Raw genomic sequence first — 23614 nt, forward strand, 5'->3', positions numbered from 1 at the left:
CTTCGAGACTGGAATCGCTAGAAATCCCTCACCCCTCTAGCAAGCGATTGGAGGAAAGTCCCACCTTGACCGAATACGCGAACTGTGCCGCAAATCCCTTAAGCAAGGAGACCTCTCCATCGAGAAATTCGCTACCCAAGAACCGGTCTGTCCATACACACACACACACACACATACAATGGCCTTATACAAACAGGCCCCTTCCAAAGGGCTGATATGACGACCGGGGGTTAGCGTTATGCATAGACGCGCGCTTCCTATCAGCATCTCGCGATCCCCGCGCTTCCTCCCATCCTTCCATCCTTCGAATCCTTCCAAGCCCTGTTTTCATGGACTTGGGGGGTACGTACGTTGCCGCGTCAAGCGACGTGCAGCACCTATTCCTCCGGTGAGGTGTATGCAGGTAACGCTCACATGCACGCGATATGTGTGGCCGCCACAGGCCTATCTTTTCCTTCGATCGGCTGTGGGTGCCGGAACGTGTCGAAGCCATGCTTTCAAACGTCCCGCTGTGCGGATCTCTTCATCGGGATGTGAGGCTTGCTCCTCGCCTACCCTAGGCGGTGGGATGGTCGTGGTCAGGCTGGTTGCTTCCGATGAGGACGCGAGAGATGGTCACGGTCAAAGGAGCGTGGAGACTACTGCGCCGCAGACATACGTGTCGGGCTGAGGACTGGGTTGGGTACTTCCTTGTTGTGGTAAGGACAGCGCAATGTAAATGTCACCTGCGAGCTGTCACGTCTGCGTTGGGAAATTCGCGCCGCATGACTAGTTCAAAAGAGATATATGGCACTGTCTGCTATGTGCATCAGAGCAAGGTTCGAGGGTGGTGGTCTGGGGGTAAAGCTCCTAGATCCCTTAGACCCGGGAATCGGAAGATCGCATTCGTCCCAGTTGGGCGAGAAGCTGACTGAAAGGGTGACTATGTTATGATAAAATGCGAGATAATGCCTATTCGGTGAGTGTAGTTAACAGCATCCTATACCACAGTGAGCTTAACCCAAACGGTCTCGTTGGGCTCCACTGCTACTCTCAGCTTGCTTCACTGTCGCAGCTACAGCTACCATAGGATGGCGTTAAGGCCGCAGGTTTTCGGATCGTCTATTGTTCGTCGTTCTCTCTGTTTCCAAGGCGATGTTATGGTGGTATTGCAAGGGTAAGCGATAACGTCTTGATCTCCACCGGTCGTTAACTCCTTCTTCGCCCAGACTTAGCTTAGCGTACTGCGATCGAGTGACCTCAGTTGCATCTTGAATCCTTTCGTATCTGCATATCTTCTATATCATGCAGGTATCATCATATCGGTCATGTTGCATCAAGGAGTGATTACTGATCGGTGATCTCGTATGTAGGCGATTTCGATCATCTAGGGCTTGGGAGTAGGCCATATTCCAGATACTTCCGATGGCGATCTACATCTGCTATGTCGGGAAAGAAGCATCGCTTCGAGATGTGTTGCTCACGCCCATCCATCTATGTAGCACTTCCACACCATCCTACTCTGCAACAACCTTCCCGCTCTCCTTTCCGCCCTCAACAGCCGCTCCACCCTTGAACTTGAACCTTTTCAACCCCCGCACACCAACATTGATCTTGAAACAACTGCCTGCATGCTCATCAACCGGTCCTCCATTCTCTCCGCTTGTACCGCCAGAGCTAGTAATGAATAGCTCTTCGCCAACAAAGCAAGGGCACGTAGGTTGGCTGGTAGGCACCTTGATCTCCGCCACAACCTCACCTTGCGGCGAGATTCTCAGTACATGCCATCCGCCGTGAAGAGCAGTCCACATGTAGCCCTCCTCATCAAGGCAGTGACCATCCGGCACAGCACCCTTTCCGTAGCGCTCATCCTCTGGCATGGTGAAGTACGGACGCTTGTTGCTAATCTCGCCTGTCTTGGGGTCAAAGTCGAACTGCCAGATAGTTTTCGTAGGGCTGTCGGCAAAGTACATGGTATCGTCCTTCTTGTTCCACGTCGTCCCGTTGGGGATCACGATGTTGCTCATTGGGCGATCGAGACTGCCATCGGGGTTTAACCGGAACACGGCGCCGTCCTCGCGCCACTCAGACACCATGGGGTCAAACATGAAGCCGCACCAGAAGCGGCCTGCAGAGTCGACAGCGCCGTCATTGCCGCGGAAGTTTTCATGCTTGTTAGCTGAGATTTCATCCTCAGACCAGACTTTCTTGACCCATCGGTATTCGCCGGTTTGCTTGTTGGCGATGCCGTAGCCGTATTTGCCGCCGAAGATGAACTCGGTGTCGTTGCCTTCAATGTCTGCGGTAGCGCATACACATATGTCGTAGTCCTTGACAGTAGTCAGGCTGGAGGGGCCTTTGGCCACGTCCACGCGGAGTAGCTTCTTCTTTTCAATGTCCATGAAGCGAATTGTGTTTGTTTCCTCTTCCCAGAATGGGCCTTCGCCTAGGGAGTAGTATGTCTTGAGCCATGGCTGGGCAATTGTTAGTGAGTGAATTCCTCTTGAAAATGGGAATGAGTGTCGCGCCGCTCTTATGCGTCCCAGGAGCGACAGGCCAAACATAAAGGGTAGTGTTGCGATGCTCAAGACGCGGCTGTATGACCTCAGCGGGGCTGGGCCACCCAAGTACCCCTCCTACGCCACCTCGAGGAAGGCACCCCAAGCAAACCAAATCCACGTACCTCTGTAATCTTATACTTCTTGATTCCAGACATTGCTGCAAAAGTCTCTGGGGCCTGGTTTGATGTAGGAGTGTCGCTCTCTTCGGCCTTTTGTTGGCTGCTGGCTTGTTGATGTTGTAGTGTATTGTTGTTCTTTCCCGAAGCGCCCGTCACGGCGGCCCTCATCGAGGACCACAATTTGGATAGCGTCGCTCCCATTTTCCGTTATGACGTCCCGATGAGCCGCCAATGAGGCTAGGAAGACCGTTGCTCTTGCTCCACTGTTTTTTTAGACAGCTCCCGCGTTGAGTACACCTTCCGCTTCAGCGCGATGATGCAACGTATGTCAATGTCTGTGAGTAGTAGGGAGAATTGAAGAGTCGCAGAGTATTAACGCTATTAGACGTGGAGCAAGCAAGAAATGTTTCCATTAATCACGGAGCTGAGGAGTACATATGTTGGGTACTGCACTGCACTGCACTGACATCTTGCACCACCTCAAAGGGTCGCTGCCGTTCGTGCGGTTGCCCTGAGGCGCGCCCTGACCTCCGTTGCGCATTTCAGCAGGAGCATTGTCTGGCAGAAACGGGTACAGAAGCAGTATAGTGAGCGGTATTGCTCAGTGTTGATGAAATGTAGCGTTTGATGAGGCGATGATAACGGTATTTCGCCGGCTCATCGGTCCGCCACCGCCTACAGGAAGAAGCTCGTTTGACGATGCTGCGGGAGTGTTGTATCTTTGTTCCGGCTGAACTGGGCTAATCTCGACACGGCTGCCGTTGTCACGCGTCTTCTGGAACTTCATTGGAATTCTCTAATTGATTGCTGAGGGGCTTGTCGCTTGTAGGTGATCTGGCCTTTTTTGTCTACTTACAGTCTGTTGCACGTGTCTACTGAGTTGGGGGTTTGGAGGTGCCACGCGGGAGGACCTGCGGTATCTATCTGCCTCCAACGAAAAGTCTGTCAGCATCAATCTAAAGTCGGCCTTTTCTCCGTTTCGCTGAACATCCTGATACCAACAATCCCAGATTTCGATAAGCATCATGCCAATGCACTGGCAAGGGTTCCCCACAATTCCCAACATTAGAAGTCCTCTTGCGCTCGACCGAGATTGTAGGTTGTGGTTGAGATGCATGTCCATCTATCCGAAGCAGCAATGGGCTGATTGACCCAGTCACATGTTCACAAGCCGTGAAAACACATGTTGAGTACATACATACGTGTATTGTACGGACGGAAAAACAGCAAATCTTTCCCATCAACACAAGCCACATCCTTCATGTCTGACAACCCTACACCAATTCCCATAGTAATCTTGGAAGTAGCCTTCCTCAGGCCATAAATCCATCTCTAATGTCTTCACTTTCACAACTTTGGTCCCCGTAAGCGGCTTACAGCATGACGAAGAGACAGCATGAAGGAGATCGCGAGATTGTAGCATGTGCTGCGGGCGTGGAACTGTTCATCTGCACATGATCAATGTGTGCTCTCTACTCTCTACTATCGTGTAAGAAAAGGGTCCCAGTGACCAAACGCCATATATGCAAGTCGAACCCTATGCGCCACCCACATAACCCCTAGAAAATGAAAAAATATAGATCTCCCGAACCAAAAGGCTCTCCAAGCATCCCACTACCTCTTCTCCACGAGCAACAAATGCATAGCCGCATACGCCAGCACCACAAACGCACCGGCAAACACACCCAGCCCAATACAATCCTTCCACAGCGCCTGTGTGTTGAAACCAAACGAGCTGAGGATAGCGGAGCCAGGGACTTCAATGTCAAGGCCGTATTTGTGGTCGATGAGGGAGAGGTATTTGACTTCATTGACGATGAGGCCTTCGAAAGCGTAGTGGAAGATTGATAGCTGGGAAGCATATGTTAGCAAATATGGACTTGTGCGTGGAAGGGGGAGTTGGGACTTACCGATTGCAGCCACTTGGCTATAGCAGGAATACTCTCCTTGTTGAGGAAGAAGCCAGAGAAGAGGAGACTGAATAGCATGACTAGCACGCCGATCAGGTTAGCCACACCGGAGTTGCGGAACACGATGCCGATGAAGAGGAAGATGGCTGCGGCTGCGAGGTTGAACAGGACGAGGAAGAGGGTAAACTTGAGGAAGTTGGGCCATGCGGGGATGAGACCAGTCATGGGGTACACGATGATACCGAGAATGATGGGTGGAAGTAGGCGCAGAGGAATGATGTCGAAGATGACCTTGGCGGCGAAGTAGGCGGGTGGGGAGTAGTAGCCCTTGGCGCGCTCGCGGGTGAAGAGGAGTCTTTCGGGGGCGAAGACGGTGAGGATGGTCAAGCTGCTGAAGCCGAAGAGCGATAAGACGAACAGGAATAGACCGAGGCGGTTCTGGAAACCCTTAATGTCGTCTGTGAGACCGTAGAAGAGGAAGCCAAGGAAGACGGCGAGGACAATAGCGATGGCGTAGTGGGTAAGCATGAGCATAGGGTTGCGGTAAAGGTTGCGCCAGGTTCGTCGGGATAAGATTCTGAACTGGCCAAAGAGACCAACCTTCCTGAAGCCCTTGAGCTTTCCTGCGGCAACGAAACCATTTGGTTGTTGTACTCCGTTGGTGCCGTTGGCTTGGTTTGCGCTGGCTACCGAGCTAGCAATGTCGTCGCGGATTCTGGCTGCAATGTCGGAAGAGGCGTAAGCGTTGATCAAGAGGTCCAAGTTTGTTCCAGTGGCGCCGTTGGCAGGAGGCGGGAGCTCATCTGGATCTTCGAGTATCTGAGGAGGCACGCCGCCTTGTTGACGAGTGAGCTTCATCCATTGGGCCTTGATAGCGCCTCGGCGATCGTAGGGTGCTTCATCATCAGTCTTGGGGGACATCGCACCGTCGTTAACAGAAGCAGTGTTCTTCTTCCTCGTGAATAGCTCGCGTTCTTGCTGCTGCTTAATAGACGTCCTCCTCTTGCTCTTGGGTCGCAGTATGCTAGAATTGCTGGGACTACCAGCAATGTCTCGTTCAAGCTCCGATGTGTTGATGCTAGGAATGGACTTGACAGCAATTGCACTGCTTGCGCTTGTAGTGAGTCCGTCGCGGTTGAGATCACGGTTGAAGAGCGAGCTGTCTTCGTCGATGGGCTTCCGTGCTGTGCTCGCGTGCATGGTAAGATCCACGATGTAGTCGGCAATGTTAAAACCAGGTGGGCAGGTGTAGCCGAGCTCGTCGAAGTAGTTCTGGCAGTTCTCGAATGGTCCAGAGTAGACAGCTCTGCCCTTCGCAAGCAGTATCAGTTGGTCGAAGAGAGCGACAATGTTGGAGCGTGGCTGGTGAATAGTGAAGACGACAGTTCGGTTGTAGTTCTTGACCAGGTTGACAAGGCACTCGACGACGTTGAAAGCATTGTAGGCGTCCAGGCCACTTGTGGGCTCATCCAAGAAGAGGATGCTGGGCGAGGTGACAAGTTCGCAGGCAATACCGACACGACGCTTCTCACCACCGGAAATTCCGCGACCGCTTTCCTCAGAGCCAATCTTCTGGTTGCGAATGTGGTAGATACCGAGTTGACGTTCGACGTCTTCTACCTTTTGCTCCTTGGAAATGCGACTCATTTCTTTGGGCAGGCGCAACAATGCAGAGTCGAGAATCGTCTCGTGAACAGTCAAGGTAGGCAAAAGGGTGTCTTCCTGGTCGACGAAACCAATGACGCTCCTGAACTCGTCATCGCGGACCTTCTCGCCATTGATATAGAAATCGCCACTGTCGGTTCCAATCTTCTTCTTGCGGGCCAAAATATCAAGGAAGGTAGTCTTTCCAGCACCAGAGGCACCCATGATAGCCAAGAGCTCTCCGGGGTGGACAGCACCAGAGATGCCAGACAGAATCTGCTTTCCTTTCAGGTTGTAGGCGACGTTCTCGAAGAGGAAGGAAGCTGGCTTGTGGTCGGCGAGCAATTTCGCATCCTCGTCCTCCTCATCGTCCGACAGGTGGATGGGACCGTATCGATGGCTCTCAGCGCGGTGGGTAATGTACCAGATGGCTAAGATAGCCGCCACGATGAATAGTGCGATCCCTGCAATGACACCAGCGATCAAGGGAGTGTTGATCTTCTTGATGGGTCTCTCGTAGCCTGGCACTTCAGTCTGGTATAGACACTCGCCCGTGTCGCATTGTAGGAAGATGCTTTCGTCGCCGAAAATGCTCGAGATGAGGTCGTTCATGGCAGGTTCTGAGAAAATGCTTCCGCTGTCTTTGCTGTTGATAGCTGAGATGCCTCTGAACTCAGCAGGACCCTTGATGGACTCCTTCAAGAAGTCGCCAATGTCGACGGAGCCATCTTCTCCACAGAGCATCCTGTCAGGGACACATTCGCACTTGATGTTCTCGCAGCGGTATTTCGTGATGTTGCGGTCGGATTCGGCGGTGAAGTGGGAGGAGCACGTGTCGAGGGCGCAGTAGAAGGATTCCCTTTGGTCGACCCAGACTGCGATGATTAGCTGTGAATGAAGGGTGGAGGGTGTGGAGCTTACATTGGAAGTTGCATTCCTCCGACTCGGCATTGCAAGAGAAGGTCGCCTGCGGTTTCTTGTCCTTCAACGTGTCGAGGATCTTTCTGTTGGTAATGTCGCAGATCTGGAAGTTCTCCTTGACCAGCTGGCCGTCCTTGTAGCAGACGCCGCCCTCTCCATCCGGCATCATGGCGTTGCAGGCATCGTTGGTTTGGCAGACGTTGCAGTTGATGCCAGACCAGCCCTCTGAGCATTCGCACTCCTTTGCGCCTCCGCGTGGTGAGCGGTTCTTGCCATCGGGCAGGGCGCCGCAGAGGGGCTCTGAGCAGTCCTCGCCTCCAAATCCGGGTCCACAGTTACATCTCCCGTTCGCTTTGCTGCAGTCGGCAAACTGTTTGCACTTGAAGTCTTCCAGGTTGCAGTTGAAGCATGGCGGACAGCCATCGGGTCGGTCGCCGTAGATGGAGAAAAGATCCTGTGGCGAGTCGGCGAGGGTGTAGTTGGCGAACGTCTTGTGGGCGGTCGCCGTCGATGCCAGGCCCAGCAAGGCGGCGAGCGACGTCGCCCAGGTCTGTTGGCGCATCGCGTCTTGTTTGCGGCGCGGGACGAGCTATGTATGCGATAGCTATCTAGGTTGTCGTGTGCCTGCTTCTTTCGAGAGTAACGTGACGAGACGGAAGGTGACTGTCAAAGTCAAAGGAACGGCAAGAGCTGGGCAGCTCGCGATGGTGACGAGGGACAACAGGTAGCAACGGGTGGCCAGATGATGGCAGTGCTGCTATCATCGGCCTGCGGCGACGCTGATTCGTGGAGGCTGGGCTGTCTCCAGCCAAGCACCATGGCGGACCGCTAGACCGAGGCACACGCCAACAGGTGATGCAGGCAACATGGTCTTCGTCATCATCGATATCTGGCACAACATGCAGAAGAGCATTCAAGGATATGCATCACGCGACTAGCAGCCTCGTCTCTAGCAACGCGACGATCAACGTGATCGCGCGCCATCAGCGGCGACGCGCTCTTGCCAGCCCAACCTAGCCGTCGGAGCGCTCTAGCAACTAGCTCGCCCGCTTCAGCGGAACCTCGAGAGGCCATCATGTGCGCCCTATGTCAATCCCCAGAGCCACCTTGAGACATAAAGACTATCTCGTCTAAAACCTCTCTGCGCTCTTCCGCCCGTCACAGATCTCCTTTTATCTCACAAGCCAGAATGGTCAAAATTGAAGAATTCGCCGTCGAGTCCGTATGTCATTCCCCGCATCTCGCACTCCACGTGGGGAAATGACTAACATGCCCAGTGGATGGATGCGTACGAGACAAAATGCAAGTACAACATCGCCGAGACGTGTTGCGCCTCAATTTCCGTCGATCAGCTACGCGAGCTGTCAGAGAACAAAGATCAGCCGGTTTTCGACACCTCGCGTGTCCTGAATTACGGGGCCATCAGAGGAAGTGACGACCTGCGCAACAACTTGGCAAGACTATATTCTGCCAAGGTCACAAACCCCCTCTCTCCAGAAAGCATCCTCATCACTCCTGGCGCCATCCAAGCAAACTACCTGACTGCATACTCCCTCGTCGGACCGGGAGACCATGTCATCTGTCACTACCCCACCTACCAGTCCCTCTACGAAGTGCCCAAGCAACTGGGCGCCGAAGTCGACCTATGGAAAGCAACGCCAGAGAACAAATGGGTACCAACCATCGACGAGCTGAAGACGCTCATCAAGCCCAACACCAAGCTCATCATCATCAACAACCCCAACAACCCCACTGGAGCCATCCTAGGCAAGACCTTCCTCCAAGAACTCATCGACATCGCGACCGAAAAGGACATCACCATCATGAGCGACGAAGTCTACCGCCCGTTATTCCACTCCATCATCCCAATAGACAAAGAATTCCCACCCTCCCTCCTATCCATGGGCTACAAGAACGTCATCGTCACAGGTTCCATGTCAAAAGCCTACTCGCTCGCAGGCATCCGCATCGGCTGGATAGCATCTCGCAGCTTTGAAATCATTGAAAAGATCGCTTCAGCACGGCACTACACCACAATTTCCGTGTCCTACTTCGACGAAGCCATCGCCGCCTACGCTCTCCACTCATCCACAGTACACAGCTTGCTAGCTCGCAACATCCAACTCGCGAGAACCAACCTGGCTCTTCTGGAGAAGTTCCAACTCAAGAACGAGGATGAGTGCGAGTGGGTGAAGCCTGTGGCTGGTACTACGGCTTTCGTCAAGTTTCACCGTGAAGGCAAGGCAGTGGACTCTGTGGACTTTTGCAAGAAGTTACTGGAGGCTACGGGCGTCATGTTCGTGCCTGGCAGTACTTGTTTTGGTAAAGAGTTCAAGGGATACGTCAGGATTGGGTTTGTTAATCAGACGGACGTTATTAAGGAGGGGTTGGATGCCGTGACGAAGTTTATACGGAAGAATCTTGATGAGGTGGAGTTGGCAGAGTAAAGTAGTGTATGGTCAGTAGGAAATGTTTACATCAAATGCATACAGTTTGCAGATCGCAGGTCGGTCCGATACAGTCACAGCCACAGCGCCACACTAGCCACAACGTCGGGGGCGGCTAGTGGACTCAGCCCTGTAGACGCCTTGCGCCCGTCTCACAGATAGTGAGATTTCACAGCCACAACCAGTGATCAACAACTTATACCCTACCGATATTGAGTAGATAGTAAGCGCTGTGATACAATAAAACCTGTTCTCCTCTCATCCCACCATATACCCTCCCTACTGTCCCCATCACTGCATCTCCGCACTTCTCCCCTTCAACTACACACGTATCGTTCCCACAATGACAGACCCATCCAAACTTCAAGTCCCAGAAATGTCCACCGAGAAGAAAGATCCTACCACACCCCTCGTAAACGTAACAAGCGCATCCACAACCTCAACCTCAACCTCAACATCCACAACCACATCCAGCTCAAAACCCCCCACATCAACACCAGAACGTCCCTCCTCTTCACATTCCTGGCGTTCAAAACTGCATATTCATTCCGGTTCCCGCCGTTCCAAATCCGTTGAACCAGGCAAAGAGCGCTGGCGTGATGCGACGCTGCCTGAGAAGGAGCGATGGAAGGATTGGCAGAAGGCTAAGGATAAGGAGCAGTTGCAAGGGTATGTGATTACGACTGGTGAAATTCGTGGCATCTGCTAACATAGAGGATGGTAGGTCGGCAGTAGGTGCGTTCACGCAGTTTTACAAGGGGAAGGGGAGTACGGGGTATTGGTTGGACGTGGGATTCTGAGCGTCGTTGGTCTTGGACTGGAAGGTTGTAGTCTTGTATCTCAAACTTCGAAATCAAGGTTTTGGGAGCTTCATGGAATCATTTCGCCGAGCGTTGATAACTCGCTCCGAGTTCTTCTATCCCTTTTCATTACATGCTGCTGATAATTTAAAGAGGAAGAAAGCAGTGGGGGTATCATAACATGCGCTGGTGGGCTTGACATCTAAAAGGAACGCAGTACAAAGGGAAAGGCGTGTGTCTGATGTTGCCAGCCCGAAACACCCCGATATGTGAGCTTGTTGACCGATGTACGTGATTGGGACGGGATGTAGGATGTTGATCGTTCTCGTGACATTGAAAGGTTCCACCGGCGTATACGTTGGATTGGTGAGCTAATCGTGGGTGGAAGTCAAGTGAGCCAAGTTGATTTAACCTTTCCTCGTCGCACGAAGCCGATCGTGGAACTCTGACCTAGCCTGGATTGTTGTTGGCATACGACATCGTAGCCGCAACAGGCCCGTACCTAGCATCTGGGTGATCTGACGGCTTTTGTACGGCTGGTCCTTGTATCTACCGACGGAGACATATCCCAGGTGCTGGTATCACCTTGCCTGAGCATTATGATGTCTTGGTGAGAGGGCGAGTCTGGTAGACTGAGAAAACTCTTGCTTGCTTCGATGAAGGCGACGTCGACTGGGGCGGCGAAGTTGGTACCCTTCCTTGAGCTGCTATGGCTGTGTGTAGCTATGACTGTTCTGGGCGTGTTCTCCTTCGGCTTGCTTTTAAGGAAGACCGGACCTCCAGAGTTGCCTATGTTTTTTTGTTAGTATTCTTGAGATGTTGTCAGGCGCTTTGAATGTGATACTTACCAGGCATAGTCGAAAGTTTGTACTCCAGCAAATTCCGGGCATTGTGTTTAGCCTGACCCGCCACTTCGTACATGCATCCAGCCTTCTTGCAACGTGTACAGGACCCGCGGACTTGTGTTGTATTTTCGCCGGGATAGCCAACGACGAGCACAGTTGACTCTGCGGATGATGGCGCCTGATACAAAGCTGGCTTGACCTGGGTGAACTTGGTCTCGAGCTCGATAAGAGCCATGTCGTTGTGCCAAGCGAATCCGGACAGTTTCCATTGTTGCGGCACTATGACTCTTTTGCCGACACGCTCCTCGACCGCAATTCCCTTCGAGGAGTCTTGATGGTGGTATCCAATGTACACCCTGATAGAGATAGCCTGAGAAACATAGTCCTCTCCACCACGGTATTGCACATTGTGGGCAGAGGTAAGGACTAGATCGGGTTCGATAAGAACTCCAGAAGCACCGAACTTGCCATCATCCCGGTCTCGTATCTTGAGCTTGGTGACGCCTATAACAGCTCATCAGCCATGTTACAAAATCAACGGCTCTAGTCACTTACATCTGTAGTTCCCGTCTGCATATTCGTACAGGGTGTCGTCTACATGGAATCGGTAGTTTCCCTTCACCAATGCCTCACACTCTTGACCTTCTGAGGTGAGCTTCAAGACCAACAAGCCCCTCGAGTCCATGGGCGTGGTGTTGTCCGGTTTTTTGGGTGGGCCGCCTCCACGGACCTTGGTGCCCGTTGGGCTCGAGTGCGATACGGAGCGAGACATTTGCGTGGACGGTGAGCGAGCACTACGGTGTATGACGTCAGTCGAGGACGATTGAGGAGAAAGCACAGAGAGGGAGAACGGGAAGAAGCGCAACGCTTTATATGAGAGAGGTGCCCCCCGCCGGTACTCGGTGGTGTCGTTTGATGTGGACAGGTCGGATTGTCAGTGTAGCGTTGGGCAGTTGCGAGACCGGACGAGGACGCTCAATATGGGACGACTTGAGTCACTCATATCTCGAGGAAGGGCATTGGTCACTCGACGGACCACGTAGGCACTGCAAAGTATGCCCAGGATGAGGGTAACTTCTTTCGGTCGTCCAGTGCGATGCTCCCAGTGCGAAAGTTGGAGTTGTTTGGTAAGTCGGTTCGACGGTTCGGCTACCTGTTCAGTGTTGTTCAGTGCTCCATAGATCATAAGACAAAGATCTACATCAGTCGGCGTTGGGGCTGTGATTTTGCGCAGGGGGCTGACCCCTGTCCTAGATCTCCCATTCGTTCCAAGACTGTATGCAGTCATACTGCAGGCTGGTCAGCTGGTAAACCTTGGACGCAAGAATCTGTCTAAGCCCTGTGAGTAAATCTAGACCAGAGCACAGACGCGAGTGCCTGCGTAGACAATGTTGACGAAAAGGCAGAAAGTAAGTCGGTGAAGACGCGGAGAGTAGCGAAAGCGTACACCTAGTAACTCATCATCGTCCTGCCTTTTGTGACACATGGAACGCAACTGCCGAGCGGGCAACAAGAAGCATTCGCTGCTGCGTTTCAATGCGCAAGCCGTAAATTGAAGTCGTGTTGACAGCATTGCCCTTTGCAAATAGTGCTGGACTGGTATCTTACAGTAGTCTACAGTTGCTTGCCGTTATATATACATATCATGTACATGATGTACAGCGCCCCGTCGTATCAACAACGAACGCATAGCAGTATTTGTCGCCACCTGTGATGCTACTAGCGCTTCTGTAATCTCAGCGAGCTCATAGTTGTAAGCTGGACATGGCTTTCTCAAGACGCTGCGGGGTGTTGATCTTAAGCATGTGCGAGCGGCCTTACTCCTCAGGAATGATTCGGTCCACAGCTACATCTTGGTTAGATTCTACCTCGGTGTTGTAATCGCATTGACATACCTTTGCCGTTCTCGAGCAAGTAACCCGAGCAGTCAATCTTCCACTCATCACCTCTCACCTTGACTTTCGCGATGCCAAACCTCAGCACCGCAAACTTGAACTTCAAAAAGAAGTTCGTCCACTTCTGATGCACCCACCGGGCAGAACCCTCCCATACACGCGCCGCAATGTTCATATGTCCCAAGTCATCCCAGAGCTTCTGGCGCTTGAACCGCTCTGCCTCAAGCAACTCTGCCACCATGGGCTCCGTCTTCTCGCTTATTGTCGCTTTCCCCAAATCCGTGTATATGATGCGCTCTTTCAGCCACGGTACCGGCTTGACAACCATACGCAATTGCATGGGCCCGCCCTGCAGACTGGGTAGGACTTCCAGTGCGCGCATGCGGTTGCTGGGCGCGGTGCAGATGTAGCAGCCGATGATGATGAAGCCCACTCCTACCACGACATAGGTCGGTCGGACGAAGAAGGATAGTCCATTGTCTTTGATGTCGTCATTGAACTTGATCGAGAATGCTCCAACACCGATCCATAGTGCTCCTGTTCCGTACACCTTCAGATAGTACCATTTGTTCTTGGGCGCTTGGTAGAGGAGGACTGGCTGGCGGGTTTGGACGACTTGGCGGAGGACGGGGTCGCTGCTCACGAATGAGCTGGGTTTTGGTGCGACCACATTGGTCTTGGGATATTGGTAGCGTCGGAGCACGGAGGATGTGAAGGAACGGTTCTGCCGTATCGTGCGTATCGTGGTGGGTGTGAAGAATGATTCCCGTGTTCCGAAGAGGGCGGCGCGGAGGGATGAGGGGAGGCGGAGGGTGTGTTGGCGCAGGAAGGCATCAAAGCCCCGGGAGAAGGCGGGCATTGTGAGTGCAGTGATACGGGGTTTCGATGCAGCGCTATACACCTTGCATACTCCAGCAAGTTAATGCGGCAGTACGTGGGCGTGGATGTCTTCGCGATATATCGGGAAAAAGTCCAGCTAGAAGCGGCCCAAGCGCGTCCCGCTCGACACCTCCGAAGCTTGTTCCGCCCAACATTTCCGCCAGCAGATCGGCACCGTCGCTCAACACCCTCCCACTGCCATTGTCTCCGCCCGTCAATTGATTTCCCATGGCTTCGCTCGCCGCGGTATGTAGGGTCTCGGCGCGGGCTGCCTCGCAGCAGTTGCGCAACCAAGGTGCTCGGAGAGGACTGCACTCAAGTCAGGCTTCGCTCGCTGTGCAAAGCTTCAACATGCCTGCGCTTTCACCCACCATGACCGAGGGCAACATTGCGAGCTGGAAGATCAAGGAGGGAGACTCTTTCTCCGCCGGCGACGTGCTGCTCGAGATCGAGACGGACAAGGCGCAGATGGACGTCGAAGCGCAGGATGACGGTATCCTGGCCAAGATCACTGTACGTGGGAAGATAAGTTGGCTTCAGGCCATGGCTAACACGAACTCCAGGTCCAAGACGGTTCCAAAGCAGTCCAGGTCGGCACACGGATAGCCGTTACAGCAGAGCCCGGCGACGACCTGTCCACCCTCGAGATACCCGCAGAAGAGAGCCCCGCGCCCAAGAAAGAAGCCGAAGCGCCCAAGGAGTCCAAGAAAGAGCCTGCGCCGGTACCAAAGGAGGAGCGAACCTCTGCCCCGCCTGCCAAATCCGATGCCTCAAAGAAAGCCTCCAGCGGCAAGGCCTCCAAGCAAACCTACCCGCTATACCCCTCCGTACAACACTTGCTCGAAGTCAACGGTCTGCCAAAGGAGGAGGCTGATAAGATCCCCGCGACTGGTCCTGGCGGCAGGCTGCTCAAGGGAGACGTACTCGCCTACGTTGGACAAATCGAGAACTCCTACCCTTCAGAGCTGGCGAGTCGCTTTACTAAGCTATCGCACCTCGATCTCTCCAACATCAAGCCCATGCCCAAGAAGGAAGCATCAAAGAAGCCAGCAGCCAAAGCACCAGCGGTTATCGAAGACCTCCCTATCGAGGTAGCACTACCCGTCTCCCTCACCGCAGTAATGGAATGCCAGAAGCGCGTCAAGGACTCAATAGGCGTCTTCCTTCCTCTATCCACATTCGTCGCGCGCGCAGCCGAGCTCGCCAACGAGGATCTGCCCCGCTCGAAGGTCGCAAAGCCAACCGCCGACGAGCTGTTCAACGCTGTGCTTGGTCTCGACAAGGTATCATCAAAGTACTCGCGGGGCAACTTCGTCCCAGAAGTCACCGCGCTGCCACCCACCACCATCCCCAGCAAGCGCACCCCAGCACCAAAGTCGGACATCCTCGACATGCTAGCCGGCAAGAAGACCTCCGCTAAGCCTGTTTCGGGCGCAGCAGGTGTCGCGGGTCCCCTCAACGTATTCAGTGTGAGCGTACCCAAGGGCGACGAGAAGCGCGGTCGCGTTTTTCTTGAGCGCGTCAAGTCGGTGCTTGAAGCCGAGCCAGGGCGATTGGTCGTTTAGGTGAAGATCATTGCGCGATTTGTATCATATTGCATCTCTACCTACCTGTTTGGAGGGTGGAGGTACCGGCAGGTAGCCATTCCCACCTCATGCCAGAAAAGAACTGAACAGGCCTAGAGCCTACATCGACGCCAGGTCACCTATCTTATAGGTTTTTATGTTGATGTAGGCTGCAGGCCTGTTCAGTTGTTTTTTTGGTTGACGTGTTCCCACTACACTTCCATGACGAATACCAAGTTTTAGACAAATGCTTCATCTATTTTCCCTCTCGTAAACCTTCTCCGTCTCCTTCTTTAGGTCACCCTTGTGCGTTACTTCCCAGCCAGAAGCTACCTATGCCCACGTGTACACCCTCCACATTTCCAACATATCCCGCGATTCGCTGTGCACATGGTGTTCTTGACGATCTCATCTTTTGCCGGCCTGGTGCGGAGGGTTTGTAGGTAAGGTGTCGGGGTAAAGTAAAATGCCGCAAAGCTACCGCGTCGCACCAATGCAAAATACCGCAGTTTACTTCGGCAGCTGCGCCTCGCTCTAGTCGTATACATAGGAAAGAATGCCCATGAAAAAAGAACTTTGAATGCACTCTCGATCTTTTGTACTTGCACATTCGTTCCTTCTGTATCTGATGCGAGCCGTCACGCCCGAAGCGGTTAGTGCGATGGGTCCCATGAAAGCCCGAGCGCCAGAAGGGAATTCCGTCGCTTGGACTCGGAGTGGTAGAAAGGATGTCACGCACTACGACTGCAAAGATGGAACAGGTGACATTTATGATGTGGTAATCTTCTTTATTATATCTAAGGATCGTAATGCACGTTGTCGTGGTCATGTCTAAGCATTCTATATGACTAACTTTTGTGCTAGGCAGGTATCATGCTCGCGAAGAGCAAGAAAACCTCCTCGCATACTCCTAGCAGGGCCTCCTCACCCTGCAATATCTCACTTTATACAGTTCCTCCATAGGTAAGGCTCTAAGCCTTCTCCTGCATGTTCTCGCTACCAGCGACAGAAGAGTCGCGGCTGTAGTAGCGACCAAAGGTACGGTCCTCGATGTCCATGTTCTTGTCGACCTTTCCATTGCCGTGCTTAGCAGCCATACGGCGGAAGTAGACGCGCTTGCACCACTTCCAGAGCTCGATACCGGCAAAGAAGATACCAGTCTCGACGAAGACGATGCCCCACTCCCAGTCGATGGGGGCGTGCTTGAACACAACCGTGTTGAGAACGGGGATGTAGATGAGTGGGAAGAGGAGGACGAAGCCGATCATAATGGCCCAGAAGAGGAACTGGTTCCTCCATACATCGAGCATCCACTGGGTGAAGTAGCGCTTGCTGCCGGGCTGCATGCGGAAGAAAGAACGACGCATGTCAATCATCTCCCAGGCGAGGAAGAGAGCGAACCATGTCAAACAGGCGAATGTGCAGGCGCGGGCACGGAAAACCAACTCGCACTGCTCGGAATAGGTCTCGTTGCAGCCCTGGCCGAGCTCTCCGTCGCCGAATCCGAAGACAACGAGCACGAAACTGGCCAAACAGAGAAGCGTGATCCAGAGACCATAGACGACCATGTCGACGAGGAACTCCATGGTGAAGATACCCGTCTTGAGGGACTGGGGCGGGCGGTTCAGGATATCGGGGACGGCGCGTTCGAAACCGAGACCCATGTCTGGCAATCCAGATGTGGCCATGATGATCCACACAACCTGGACGGGCGCGAGAGGGAAAACGGAGAGTCCAGTCCTGTCTTTGAAGGCAAGACCGACGAGAAGCGTACCAGCCTGAGCGACGTTCTCAGCCAAGACGTGCAGCACGAACTTCTGGATGTTGTCGAAGATACGGCGACCTTCTTCAATGGCAGCGAGAATGGATGCAAAGTTGTCGTCTGTGAGGACGATATCGGAGGCTTCCTTGGCGACGTCGGAACCGGCTTGACCCATGGCAATACCAACGTCGGCACGCTTTAGCGAGGGAGAATCGTTGACACCGTCACCAGTCATGGCGCAGAATCGGCCGCGGCGGTGAAGAGCTTCGATCATGCGAACCTTTGTGCTAGGTGCACAACGGGCTACGACCAATGGCAAGACAGGCAGCTCATCGACTTGATCATCAGTGAGTTCATCAAATTCAGAAGCAGTCATAACCAGCGACTTGGCGATATCGGCAGAAATCCTCTTGTAGCGGTCGGCTGATGGCAGGATATGGACTTCGATGGCGATAGCCTTTGCTGTCTACATCAAGGGTCAGTATATGTTTCAAATGCTTTTTGTAGTCAAGACTTACCTCAGGGTGGTCACCAGTCAACATGTGGACCTCAATACCAGCCTCGTGGCATTGGCGGACAGCAACAGCGGATTCGGGACGAGGAGGGTCGTAAAGACCGATGAGACCACGGAAGACAAGGTCGGATTCGACAGAGGTACGAGCAACTTCAGCACCCTTCTCAACCTCGCCGGGGTACTTCTTGCTGGCCAAAGCCAAGACACGGAGACCAAGACTGGCCAGAGCTTGCATATGGGAAAGGATCTCCTCGCGGAACTCGTCGGTGATGGGCTGGGATTGCTCCTTGCCATCAGCGAGGTAGGTGGTACAGCTCTGGATAACGCGCTCGACGGCACCCTTGGTGAAAGCGTAGTTGCCGGAGGCATGCTTCATGATAACTGACATGCGCTTGACGTCGGAGTCGAATGGAAGCTCAACGAGATCCTCCCAGGTAGCAGAGTCGCCCTTCACGAGATGGCTGCGGTTCATGCCGAACCGGGAGGCGAAAACCTGGATAGCGATTTCGGTGGGATCACCATGAGCCTCCCAGGCGCCTTCATTGTTCTGCTTGACAGCAGCCAAGTTGGCCAAAGACGCGACCTTGAGGAACTCACCGAAGCCTTCGATGTTGTGGCCTTCAAGCTTCTCAACACCGAGACGCTCACCGCAAGCCTCACCTCCGGACTTGAGGTCCATCTGGCTAGGAGCAGCGGAGCCGAAACGCACATGACCAGCGGTGGGGTCCTGAGGAGCGGTGGAATCTTCGATGGTGTAGGTTCCAACACCTGGGATCCAAGCACCACGGGCAATCATTTTACCCTGGGTAAGCGTTCCGGTCTTGTCAGAGCAGATGTCGGTAACACCACCGAGAGCCTCGAGGGACTTCAGGTTTCGGACGATGACATTGCGCTTAACCATGGACTTGGTACCAGCTGCCATGGTAATCGTGAGCACGACGACCAAACTGGCGGGAATCATAGACAGGCCGGTGGCGACAGCGTAAATGATGACTTCCTGGCGAGAACTGAACTCGTTGGCTGCAAGGACGATGATGGCACACACGACGGCAATGAAGAAGAGCAACACGGCTAGCTTGGAAAGCTTCTTCTGGAGAGGCGTTCCGACGTTGAGACCCAAAAAGCGACCGATAGCGTCGGTAGTGGTGAGTGTGTAAGCCTCGAGGTAACGGTGGGGCTTCGCCTTTCCGTTCTCCTTTCGCTTGACAGGTCGGACCTTGGACTTGGTCTCGCGGAGCTGAGCAGCGATGGCACCAATTTCGGTGTAGGCACCGGTCGCGAAGACAATTCCCTTGGCTCGGCCCTTGGTGACCGAGGAAGAGCTGTAGGCAACGTTGAGACGATCTCCGGGACCAGTCTTCTCTTCGAAAGTGGCGTCCTCTTGCTTGCGAACAGGCAGAGACTCTCCGGTAAGCAGAGCTTCGTCGGTCTCGAAGTTGACGGCGTCAAAGACACGCATATCGGCAGGGATCGTGTCTCCAACCTTGACCTCAATGACATCTCCAGGAACAACATCGGCGGAAGGGATGGTAACTTGCTGGCCACCGCGGATGAGACGGGCAGTAGGCGAACTGAGAGAGCGTAGGGAATCCATGGTCTTCTCAGCGGACCATTCCTGGAAGAAACCGACGACGATGTTGAGACCAATAACGAAGGCGACAACACCACCTTCGATCCAGGACTTGATACCGAAACTGACAGCCATGGCCATGATGAGGACTAGCGTCATAGCGTTGGCGACCTGCGCGATGAGAATCTTGACTGGGGAGACGCTCTCAGCTTCTCCAAGTTCGTTGGCGCCATAGTCGTCGACACGACGCTTGGCTTCGGAGTCATCAAGACCATGCCATTCATCGGTCTTCAGCTCGGTCTTGACTTGCTCCAGCGTAAGGCTGTGAGCGGGGGCGGACATTGGCTTGTTGCATTGTCCACTGACGTGACCCTCAAGGGTCGTTTCTTTCTTCCCCATGATGGTGGGTGTTTAGGGAATCAAAAGAGTTGGTTGTTGGATGTTCGGTGTTCGGGTTGTAAAATTGGGTTGATATGATACGGATATCGGCAAGTCAAGACAGCAATCAGCGCTCTAGTCTTCTGCGTGTTCTGGCCCCGCGGACTATAGCCACGTGGACAAATTTTTTGGATTGGGTGTTGAGTTTGGTATGCATAGAGGACCTCAGGAGGGGGCGGGGGTCAGACTCCTCCAGATTTACGCCGTGATTGGCGACTTGTGGGGTTTGTGAGGGTGGGGTTGAGGTTGAAAGATGACGAGGAAAGGAGCTGGCAAGTTTGGAGCAAACGTCAAACGAGAACGAGGTGGTACCGACAACAGGTGGTGAGGAAGAGAAGGAAAGGTCTCAGGCGTCGTGAAGATATATGTTGAGTGGTGGGGATGTCGGTGAAGGAAGTCGGCTCTCTCATGCCAAGGGTTCGCCAGTCCCGCCAAGTACACCATGTCGCGATTCTGGAGGCGAATGCCGGGCTAGCGACCAAAAAACTTCTCCACCCTTGGCAGTGCAGACAGCCATCGAGTGCTCATCACGTTACTGGGGTAGATCGGGTATACGGCATTCCTGGCTTGGCCTTGGCCTTGGCAGGCATCAGGATCTTCTTGAACCTGCCTGTTCGACTCGTCACCTGCAGAACTTTCCGTTTCAACACCGCGGTGGAGCAGACGATAGGCGTTTCGCAGACTCAAGCCTTGCCTAAGCCTTGTCTTGACGCGCTGTGAATGGTCGTATGCGGAGCATCGTGCAGCCTGGCGGAGTCGAGATCCAGCGGAGATTCCCCGGTGCACGGACCTCGTGGTGAAGAAAAGTGTGGAGCGACCTGCCGGAGCCGCGTGTAGATGCACTGCGAACTGGGCGAAATACTGGGCGAGATGTCTGCATGGGCCCTGCACGTGGGCTTGGCCGTTGAGGTGATTGATAGCGTCGTGGCTCGAAAGAGTTCTACGCCGTGGCGGCCGCGGCTCTAACATGACGTCGTCATGGCACGCCAGGGTCTGCCGCTTGTGTTCTCGAGCCCAGCCTTCTCACGGGCTTAGCTATTGCTTGCTGCTCCCCCAGCCTCTCCAACCAGGACACTGTGACACCTGTCTGTGTAGCATGGCGTCCTCAAACCCCGACGCTGCCCCGTTCTTGCAGTATCACGAGCCCGAAAGTAAGCGCTCCTTGTCACAATCGTTCAGCACCTGCATACCCCGAAACGTCGATCTAGACTAACGCAAGCTTAAGTCGTCGAAATTCTTATCCTGGTATCTTTCTTCACCTTCTTATGGTTGTCGGAGTACGTTTCGGCCAAGGTTATCCGTGCCGGCATCATTGGTCCGATTGCGGTTGGTATCATATATGGCGAGCCGTTGGCGAACATCCTCGAACATGATTGGGCTGGTACGCGTCCCTGCTGCAGAAGAGGCCCCCTGTGCGACATTTACTGACTCTGTGCCCCGGTATTTAGAGACGTTTCTATATCTTGGCTACATTGGCTTGATCTTGATTATCTTCGAGGGCGGTTTGAGCACTCGCCTTGACCTGCTCAAGGCCAACTTCACGCTGTCGATCTGTGGGGCTGCCACAGGCGTACTGTGTCCAATAGGTTTCAGCTACCTGTTGCTGTATCTTGGGTTCGGCTATGGCGCTGTCGAGACCTTCATCATCGGCGCTGCTCTGAGCACGACAAGCCTGGGCACCACCTTTGCCGTTATCTCAAGCGCCTCCAAGGATGTCGATCTCAGCCAAACCAAGGTCGGCGCGGTGCTTGTCAGCGCTGCAGTCATTGACGATGTGACAGGTCTTGTCATGTCAAGTGTCATCCACGACCTGGGTGATGTCGCGTCCGGTGGAAACGTCAACTTGGGATGGCTGATCGGCCGGCCTATTCTCGCATCTGCGGCCATGGCAATTCTTACCCCAGTTCTCACCAAATGGGTCTTTGCGCCTCTGTTTCGAAGATACGTTGAGAGGCATTTTCACAAGTTCGACCACTTGTCAAACATTATGCTGATGATCCTGGTATTATCAGCCTTTATCTCAATCGCAGCCTTCGCAGGGACCTCTATCCTGTTTGGAGCTTTCCTCGCCGGCGCCTTCTTGACGTATCTCCCTTCTACACACCCGGAAGGTCCCTTCGTGGTTATGAGCCGCGAAGAAGGCGAGCGCTCCAAAGACAAGTCTCCGACCTTTGTGCATACCTTTGAGGTATACTGTTTGGACGCGCAGCAGTATGTACTTGGACCTCTTTTCTTTGCTAGCATAGGATTCGCGATTCCGTTTTTGGATCTTTGGACTGGAGAAGCCATCTGGAAAGGCGTCGTATACACCCTACTCATGCTGGTTGGTAAGGCGCTCGTTGGAGTTTGGATCCCTATCTGGGGTGCCGCAACGCATGATCCCAAGAAAGCACAAGAAGCACAAAACGAAGCATCCGCGGCCGAGAATGGAAATAACCTCGAGAAGGTCACTTCATCGCCTTACTCTCCCACCCGCAAAGCTGCGGTACAGTCGGCCGTCTCGCCCATGCTTTTGCTGGGCATGGCCATGGTCGCCCGTGGAGAAATCGGTCTACTAATCGTGGAAATCGGCTACAACAACACGCCGTATGTATCTGCGGAGGGCTTCATAACAGCCATATGGGCTATTTTGCTGAACACAATCATTGGGCCCGTGTGTGTTGGCTTGGCCGTCAAGTACAGAGGTGCTAAGATCGGCAAAGGACCTTGGGGCTTGGTACCAGGCCCAAACCAGGCTATCGAAGATGAGATGAACAGGAGGAGAGAGTCGCGTATGAATGACCAAATGCAAGAGGAGGGAGAAGCGAGAATGGAGGCGCATCGTAATAGTCGCATGGGTTGATTCACGAGTTGCACTCGAGATGAGGATTTGCAAGACAAGCAAAAGTAGATTTATCGCGTCGACGCAAGTTGTATAATGTTTATGTAATAAGTACCGTACAGTAATACTTCAATGATATCTTGCTACTGCGAGTTTACCAAACACGTTTTCTCAGCCACAATCATGTGAATTGAAGATAGCCTATCAATACATCGCTGAAGATAGCGATTGCTGTGCGACAATGATCCCGTGAGCCCGCATATCCAAATTCAACGCGGAAGAAAGACCCCGCCCACCTCCAAAGGGAATTCCACATCAACATGAAGTTCTAACTCAAGGCCTCCTCATCTGTTCCTATCCATCAGAATACCCCAGCGTAACTTCCCGTCAAATCCACAAATCTCGCACCTCAACCAACCAGCAAAAAATGCAAATACTCCTGCTGCGAATCCTTTACCTGGTCTTCATGGCCACCCAGTTCTACGCATTAGCCTTCCACTTCAAATCTCCGCCCTCTGGACTCCTATATCCGTATTCCATCCACGTACTCACACTCGTCTCATATGTAGCGGGAACACTATCAGCAGTACCGCTCCTTTTTGCCGCATCATCCCCAATCTCTACCCCAACTACCACAACAATCTTGGGGACAACAATGGCATCCACCTTCCTCCTCAGCAGCATACTGTTATTCACATGGATGGCGCTAACAACGCGGCCTGGTACATTCGCCGTAATCTACGGTCGCGTGACACCACAACACGTAGTTGACACGGGTCCGTATAACTACATCCGGCATCCGACGTATGTGGCTTATGCGTTGGGGTGGGCGGGTGCTGTGGTGTATGTTTTGGGTGCGTGGTTGCCGGACTACTTGTTGCATGGACATGATGTTAGTGGCGCGTGGATATCCATGCCGGTCAGGAGTGTGGGGCTGGTGGGAG

General features: G+C 53.4%; 8 protein-coding genes across 8 annotated transcripts; 3 read left to right on the forward strand and 5 right to left on the reverse strand.

Annotated features, from left to right (window-relative positions):
- Nucleotides 1-1496: 1496 nt before the first annotated feature.
- On the reverse strand, nt 1497-2860 carry J4E92_005064 (uncharacterized protein; the record flags this gene model as incomplete). The annotated part of the gene is made up of 2 exons (XM_051496448.1): nt 1497-2453; nt 2663-2860. The coding sequence occupies 2 exons, from the start codon at nt 2858-2860 to the stop codon at nt 1497-1499; spliced, it is 1155 nt and encodes a 384-aa protein (XP_051353168.1).
- Nucleotides 2861-4273: 1413 nt separating this feature from the next.
- J4E92_005065 (uncharacterized protein) lies at nt 4274-7696 on the reverse strand (the record flags this gene model as incomplete). Its single annotated transcript, XM_051496449.1, has 3 exons — nt 4274-4510; nt 4570-7088; nt 7135-7696. The coding sequence occupies 3 exons, from the start codon at nt 7694-7696 to the stop codon at nt 4274-4276; spliced, it is 3318 nt and encodes a 1105-aa protein (XP_051353169.1).
- A 627-nt stretch (nt 7697-8323) lies between these two features.
- On the forward strand, nt 8324-9581 carry J4E92_005066 (uncharacterized protein; the record flags this gene model as incomplete). The annotated part of the gene is made up of 2 exons (XM_051496450.1): nt 8324-8356; nt 8412-9581. The coding sequence occupies 2 exons, from the start codon at nt 8324-8326 to the stop codon at nt 9579-9581; spliced, it is 1203 nt and encodes a 400-aa protein (XP_051353170.1).
- Nucleotides 9582-10883: 1302 nt separating this feature from the next.
- On the reverse strand, nt 10884-11998 carry J4E92_005067 (uncharacterized protein; the record flags this gene model as incomplete). Its single annotated transcript, XM_051496451.1, has 3 exons — nt 10884-11170; nt 11230-11730; nt 11782-11998. 3 exons carry the CDS (start codon nt 11996-11998, stop codon nt 10884-10886), a joined length of 1005 nt encoding a protein of 334 aa, XP_051353171.1.
- A 1045-nt stretch (nt 11999-13043) lies between these two features.
- On the reverse strand, nt 13044-13980 carry J4E92_005068 (uncharacterized protein; the record flags this gene model as incomplete). Its single annotated transcript, XM_051496452.1, has 2 exons — nt 13044-13072; nt 13122-13980. 2 exons carry the CDS (start codon nt 13978-13980, stop codon nt 13044-13046), a joined length of 888 nt encoding a protein of 295 aa, XP_051353172.1.
- Nucleotides 13981-14372: 392 nt separating this feature from the next.
- Nucleotides 14373-15565, forward strand: J4E92_005069 (uncharacterized protein; the record flags this gene model as incomplete). The annotated part of the gene is made up of 2 exons (XM_051496453.1): nt 14373-14513; nt 14564-15565. 2 exons carry the CDS (start codon nt 14373-14375, stop codon nt 15563-15565), a joined length of 1143 nt encoding a protein of 380 aa, XP_051353173.1.
- A 971-nt stretch (nt 15566-16536) lies between these two features.
- Nucleotides 16537-19810, reverse strand: J4E92_005070 (uncharacterized protein; the record flags this gene model as incomplete). Its single annotated transcript, XM_051496454.1, has 2 exons — nt 16537-17793; nt 17846-19810. The coding sequence occupies 2 exons, from the start codon at nt 19808-19810 to the stop codon at nt 16537-16539; spliced, it is 3222 nt and encodes a 1073-aa protein (XP_051353174.1).
- Nucleotides 19811-21218: 1408 nt separating this feature from the next.
- J4E92_005071 (uncharacterized protein) lies at nt 21219-22691 on the forward strand (the record flags this gene model as incomplete). The annotated part of the gene is made up of 1 exon (XM_051496455.1): nt 21219-22691. The coding sequence occupies one exon, from the start codon at nt 21219-21221 to the stop codon at nt 22689-22691; it is 1473 nt and encodes a 490-aa protein (XP_051353175.1).
- Between the last annotated feature and the right edge of the window lie 923 nt (nt 22692-23614).

This window comes from Alternaria infectoria, assembly GCF_024043175.1.
Source record: "Alternaria infectoria strain BMP 0036 chromosome Unknown scaffold_7, whole genome shotgun sequence".
In the NCBI taxonomy this organism is placed as follows: Eukaryota; Fungi; Ascomycota; class Dothideomycetes; order Pleosporales; family Pleosporaceae; genus Alternaria; species Alternaria infectoria.